Genomic DNA, 6887 nt, shown 5'->3' on the forward strand with positions numbered 1-6887 from the left:
TACTCATGGCCAACGGAACAGAAAGGACAAAACGATACGTACAAACAACAGAACAAATTGCACTAAGACTAATAACACGAATAAGACACCCCCAAAACCTACTGCACAACCGTTCCAACCAACTACTATACGAACGCACAAACATGACAAAAATTTCGGAAAGACTAATACACTTACAGACAAAATGGACAAACAACCCCCACAACTGGACCATACYGAATCCCCTTTGCCTCACAAGACCGACAAAACACTCCCGTTTTCGTTCCCCAACAGAACACTTACAAACGCAACTGAACTAAGGACTAAGATCTGTTTGTTTTGTAAGCCAAGAATTTTTTTTTTATTTTCTTTGTATAGCTGATTAATTTATACGAGTGTTAGGAATAGGAATTAATTTTAGAATAAGCTAGGCTAAGACACATATATACTAAACAAGGGCAGAAAGACCGATTGGGTCGATAGCCTTTTCCTGTAGGAAATAAAGATTATTTATATTATATATATAAGGTTTTTGCAGATTTTGTGACTAAAGACGCTTCACCGTTCATTTTTGGTATCGTGTAATAAACACTTAAGTGCAATAAGTCCAAAGTGATTTTTTGCGCGATAAAATTTAAGCGGCTCTTTAAAGGTAAGCGCGCATTTGTCCGCACCGGATGAGCGGAACGAATGAAAATTAATATTTGAGTTATTTTAAATGAGAAAATGCACCTACAAACGCATCAGATTATCTATACAAATATTAATTTTCATTCGGTCAGTTCGTCTGAAGCGACGAAATGCCCGCTTACCTTTAAAAGGCTAAATTCCTACTCAAATGTGTTATGTTGCATCTAATTATTTGCCGAGTTGCTTATTTCACTGCCTCTCTTTCGCTTAGCTCAGAAAATCAATTCGATGGAGTTTGGTTTAAAAATTTTGAATTTTCTTCTAGGGATGTGCTATTATCACTTGTCGGGGAGTTTGTTTTGAAAGTTAACGAACGAATTGCAGAAATACTGCGAAAAGAAGGCGATGGAAAGGTCATTGAAATACTAGATTGTCGATCGCATGTGGTAAGTTGAGGTATTCTATGGAAATTTATATTTAACCTGGAGTTTTTGCATCAAAACCCTGCATAGTATAAATGCGCAATAGTGAATGTCCTGTATTTCGAATACAGGGTGATTCATTAATAATGTAAAAGTCAAAACACTACACGGGAAATGGTGGCAATTGGCCTAAGCATGCCTTATATAAAAGTTGATGTTTTGGAAGATACTAGGTGTTGTGTCGTAATTTTATTTCGTTTTTTGCAATTATTATGAAAATATGCGGGTTTTAAACCTAAAATTTCCTGACGGTGGGGCTTTTTAATTGACGAATCCGAACCGGTTGCAATTTCCGGGTCGCTCATGGAGGCGCTTCTTGCTCCCAATTTGCCAACATTTAGATTAACAACTTTTCACCCTGTACTTGCAACATAAAATCTGGTTCAAAACCTAACAGACCAATCATTTCTGCATCAACTAAGTATTCTTGTTTCATATCGAAATGTCGATCCGGTTTTGAGAAACACGCATTCAACCAACGCGATGCTTTAATAATATCGAAATTCCAACTTTCGGCTAAGGCATGCTTGGTATTTCTAGACTCAGCGCAATTAGTAATTCACAGAAATATAATACATTTTATCTCCTTTTTAAAGCTGAGAAAGTCGACTTATTAGTATTGCAAAAATTTAATGCTCAATAAAATAATCGTTACACGTCCAAATTTGCCCTAACTTTGGTACTCGATAACTTTTGGCTGCTGTGAGCGATTTGATTTCTGTTTGAAGCCTTTTCTAGTCAAACTGTTTTCTTGTTTGTGAGTGCTTTAGCAAAAATTTAGCGCTGCAGTTAAAGTTCCTACAGGGTGAAAATTAAAACAATGCACACAATTTCTGAACATTTGGCATGTTCCCAATTTTCAAAAAAAAGCTGAAAAAATTATTGTTTGGTCTTGCGGCTAAAACGTATTTCATATTGACTCGATTTTCAAAAGATCGAGCTGATTTTGAGACTGGAACTTTCATAGTCGAATTCAGGCAAAATCCGATAAACAGAGTTGCACCATGAAAGCGGATTGCCTAAAAGTAAAGTTCACTTTAATTGAAGGTCTGCCATAATCCAAGACTTCGGGGACAGTTGTGATTTGGGATTTTTATCTTCAGTCGACTATCAAATTTTATCTTATGTGAACACGACCAAAAAGTTGAATTTTTCTTCCCTTTCTCAATGGCTGTTGTGGAGGAATACAAAAAATGTTTTTTTTTGCCCAACTGAGAACACGAGGCATTTTTACAATTTTGCATGGTTTCATTTGCCACATTGTAGAAACTGCTAACTAACGCACTATTTTTTTGCAAAAACACACATTATCCGAATATGAATTGCACTGAACAACACTTCAACATTTATTTCGCTTAAATGTTTTAGAGACTGGCCGACATTGCTCATTCATTGCTCAAAGTTTCTCCATACGACCCCGAGTCTATGGCATGCAGAGGACTACAATATTACACGTCTTATGTTCTTCCTTCAACTGATTGGGGCGACGATGTTATGAGGCCCGCCTTTGTCACTCTTGTAAAACGAATGGAAAAAGTGTTTGGAAAAATCCAAAAGAAGGCATCGATTCGGGCAAGTGAACATTGAAACTATTAGCAAAATCATTTTTAATACGGAAGTCTTTGCGCTAAAAAGTTTCAGCTCCACTCCTCATGTTCTAAAATAATATAATGAGGCGACAATAAGAGACTTTTTTCCGAAAACTTGCAATATACATCAATTTATTTACTCAAAAGTTGTGAATTCCTCCATCCATTTCAGAGAAACACTGATTGGGATGCTGCTGCTGGCTTGTTGAAAGGGATCTACAACACGCTGCTTAAATACCCGTATATAATCAACTGGCATCAAATCAAGCAATTGATCAACGTTTGCCAAGTAAATCTAGCTTCAGTCGGACCGAAGGCACTTTAATATAGACTAATTGATGCGTTTTAGAGCTTAATTGTCTCAGAAGTGTGCTCAGAAGGCGTCTCCGGAGCAACGGCTGCTCTTCTGAGCCAACCGCCTCCTCCCAGCTTTTGTTCCATGGTGGTTCGACTCATCGCGTTGCAAGTGCAGGATGGTCAAGTAAGAATTTTACTTAGTCCAAAGTCCTTAATTGGCTATTAATGCATGTTTTGAAGGATTTTTGCGGTTTGGAGCATATAGTTGGAGGCACAGTGGTCTCCACTCAGGAACGAATCGAAAGCATGATTATAAACCTAATTATGCCGTTGTGCTTAAGAGTTGGAAGCGGACGGAAAGGTATTTTACTTCTAATTGTGCGCTTTCTGATCACTAATAGGGAATATGATTTCAACTTTAAGATGTGCCTCGAATTAAACCTTCTGATGTGAGTTTTGCCATCAGTTTTGTTCTTTGCGCGATATGTCCGCCCGCCCAGCAGACAAGCACCCCGAAACCTTCGTCGGACGCAAAAAGTGGAAATTCGCAGACTTTTTTCGGAACGAGAGAAACGAAAAGTCTGGAACGAATAAAGGATTCGCTCTATCAAGTGGGATTTTTGGCTCTGAAGATGATAAGTAAGTGGAGGCAACTGGGCAAGTAATGAATTCTTAACGTAGTTTCCAAATAACTCTTTCGGAATTTTTTTAAATATTCATTTACTTGTGCAAATATGCAAAACAGTACCGTGGGTTATTTTATATAATAAAACAGTTTTATTTCTCTTTTAAAGAACATTGTTGACAACATTCGAAAAAATGTTATAACAAAATGCCAAACATTAAAACTGGTAAGTTAGAATCAGTTTCCAAAGCTCCAAGACCGGTTAGTCTGCATTACCAGTGAAGATTTTATTTATTTTTTTTATAATCTTGATCAGTTTTCCATGGATGATTTCAGCTTTTTTCGACGCTCATCCCCTTAGAGTTTTTGAGATACTTTCGTGGTTTATTGTTATTTGGGCACCCGGTTGATTATTATTGGTGTCCATAGTCTGAAAATGCGATTCATACAGCACGGCCCAAAAGTATCAACAATTTGCAACATCGGCGAAAATTTGTTCTAGTCGTAATATTTAGAGTCGTAATATTAAATTTTTCAAATTTTTTTAGCGATTTGTTTCGAGGAATATTTGATAAACGACTGGATTAAAATATCGCGATTTATGCGGCTACTCGGCACGAAAAACGAAGCCAATAGATTCCTTTGGGATTTTTTGGAATTTGTGGTCACACACAGAACACCCTTGTACATCTTGATGCAACCATTCATATTTCTAAAGGTAAATGCGAATAAAACTACAACCAAATGTACCTCAAGGCTTCATTATTACTTTTCGCAGCTGGCCAATCCTCCAATATCCGAATACGAACGGAACGTGCATCAAACAATCAAAAACAAAATTCGCAGTATTGGATTACCGCTACCAATGAGCAAAGGGGCCTTGTTGATGGAGCTGGCCAATCAAATGAAACAGCTGAAGGAAGAACTTTCTGAATGTGCGTATTTATGTTGTTTTTAAAGCAAGCTTCTTAGTTCCGGGTGTATTTTTAGCCACTGAATCTGAAGACTCCAAGAAGGAAAACCCGCAAACAACAACCATTCAAATGACGAGTGAAACCACGCAACGAAGCCAACGGCAATCGCTGATTGGATTGTTGACTGGGGAGTTGCATCATCAAAAAAGTTCCACACACGAACACCTACAACAGCATTTAAAAGGTATGTCCAATAAAATACTAGCAACGTATATATGGTGGAGGTGCTGTGGAGATTTAGGGACTTCAAGGCGGTGCAAAGTGGGCGTCACTCCTCTTAAAGGCGTATTAAAACTCACAAATCAACCGGAAAGCTAGTTTAAATTTTATTGAACATTTCCAATCATTATTGCAAATTAGTTCGAGATAAATCATACAGGGTATCTGTAAAATATATGTACGAAATCCTGCCCGGAATAGGTGGTAGAATTTTGCACAGACACCCTGTATAATATGCAATGTTTATGAGGAATAATCGCATACCAGATTGATACTGTACTCTAATTTAAGCTGAATTGATACATTTACGTTATAAACTATTTGTAGAGTTTATTTAGCTCTAACAGAGGATTGATTGCACTTTTGTCTCACTCTATACCGGGTGTCCGCTTATTAACTAACGGTATGGAGCTGCTTTATATCGACAGCGGTTCAGGAAAAAATGTTAGTAAAATTGACGCAAAAATTAGCTAGGAATTTAAAAAACTCTTTAAAAAGTTGTTGATGGGGAAGCACAAAATCGTGATGTAGACGAGCGGTTAGTCCAACTTCTCTTGTTCTTTAACCTTAAGGCCTGGCATCTTATGAGAGGCTAAAAAACTGTATTTATTTTTCTTTAAACATGGAGGCCGTTTTGAATTTATTGAACTGAAAAAAGTCATTTAAAATCCTATTTTTTCAAGAAAACATTCGGACGCTCCCGTTTTTATTTTTGCCGGCAATTTTTTATTCGAAATTCAAAATAATCATCCAAGGAACAATATCAAAGTATACGCAAAACTGGGCATAAAAAGAAGGAAAAATCACGGTTTAGAATTTTGAAAAAATGGATTGACTGTATCACCTTTTCTTTGGACAAATCAGCAGTAAATAAAAGAGCGATTTATAAATATTCATATTAAGTATGTAAATCATTTTTCGATTATTCGATTGTGTTCAAGTCTCGAAGCTTTCCGTTTCCCAACTTTGGCTTTGGTCCTCATTATTTTTTACGTTTTATCCATATGATCATTCTTTAAAGTTCAATGTGTCTTTTTGAGGCATTTTCATCCATTGATATTCTTAGCTACTTCTAAACTATGCTTTTTCTAGAACCTTTTCCGATATACAGCCACTCCATACCCTTATCCGGACATTTGGTACATAAAAACCACTAAAAATGCGGTAGAAAACACATGGAATTTTCAAATTTTAAAGGCTCTTCTACAAGTACAAGTCACGCCTCGACGCCGGTGCAGCAAACAACTGCACCGCAAGAAGAAATAGGTTTAGAAACGGGGGGTTCTACCCCTAGTGCTGCCCAAGGTACCTTTTGGTGTGTAGTGTTCGTTTTAGGTCATCCATCGTTATCAGCTGTGTTAACATAATGTGTACATTCATTTAGTGACTGGCGATCATTTTGTACATATTCGCGGCACATTTTGATGTCTTTCCTGTACTCGAGTTCTAACCATATGCACTCGTTTCGTGTCTGTAAAAACATCTTATTCAATGCAACAATATGCGATGAAGTGTTCATCGAATAAACGGGCCTTCGTTTGTATAAATATAAAAGGGTTGTGCTTGAAGGCAGAGCTTTCCTTTCCGATACTGTGAAGTATGCAAAAGTGGGTAAAACGATCAAGATAGAGGAATTTTTGGCTTCACTTCAGTATCTCAGTAAACTAACGACATTTGAAAATGAGAAGTTTTAAGGGTGAACTGTGTAGCAACTTCAATGTTCAACAAAGGAAGAATGAAGTCAATTTTCTGATCTCTTCTGAGAGAGGGAAATTTGACTCAAAACTTCATTTTACTCATACTTATTATTCATCGCACTCACGTACCCGCGAGATTTGKCAAGAGAAGTTTGTTCTACTGYTGTTGCGTGATGGGATCACTCGATCGCGTTCAAGAATATCAATATTCGCTTCACGGGAGAACCACGCCCTTCTTTCTCATGTGATCGCCGTACCCAGTTGCGAGAATTGGGCTCCAGGAAGAAATGTAGAAATGTAGAAAAAATACAGTCGTCTGTTATCGATGAAATTAGAAAAATGATCGTCGTTTTGTGCAAGGGTGGCGCAAGATGATTGCAAAATTTCATGTTTTC

The 6887-nt window shown here is 37.3% G+C and overlaps 1 protein-coding gene across 1 annotated transcript in view; it reads left to right on the forward strand.

Moving 5' to 3' along the window:
- LOC109544558 (protein unc-80 homolog) overlaps positions 1-6887 on the forward strand; it is a gene marked incomplete in the record, with an annotated part of 31061 nt that overhangs the window by 20008 nt on the left and 4166 nt on the right. Inside the window, 10 exon segments of the mRNA XM_048663648.1 lie at positions 935-1055; positions 2460-2663; positions 2853-2969; positions 3030-3161; positions 3218-3338; positions 3401-3616; positions 4151-4320; positions 4381-4537; positions 4593-4760; positions 5993-6100. Coding sequence (XP_048519605.1) covers positions 935-1055; positions 2460-2663; positions 2853-2969; positions 3030-3161; positions 3218-3338; positions 3401-3616; positions 4151-4320; positions 4381-4537; positions 4593-4760; positions 5993-6100 — 1514 coding nt within the window.

This window comes from Dendroctonus ponderosae, unplaced genomic scaffold, assembly GCF_020466585.1.
Source record: "Dendroctonus ponderosae isolate FM_Combo_2020 unplaced genomic scaffold, Dpon_F_20191213v2 Dpon_F_20191213_2, whole genome shotgun sequence".
Lineage (NCBI taxonomy): Eukaryota > Metazoa > Arthropoda > Insecta > Coleoptera > Curculionidae > Dendroctonus > Dendroctonus ponderosae.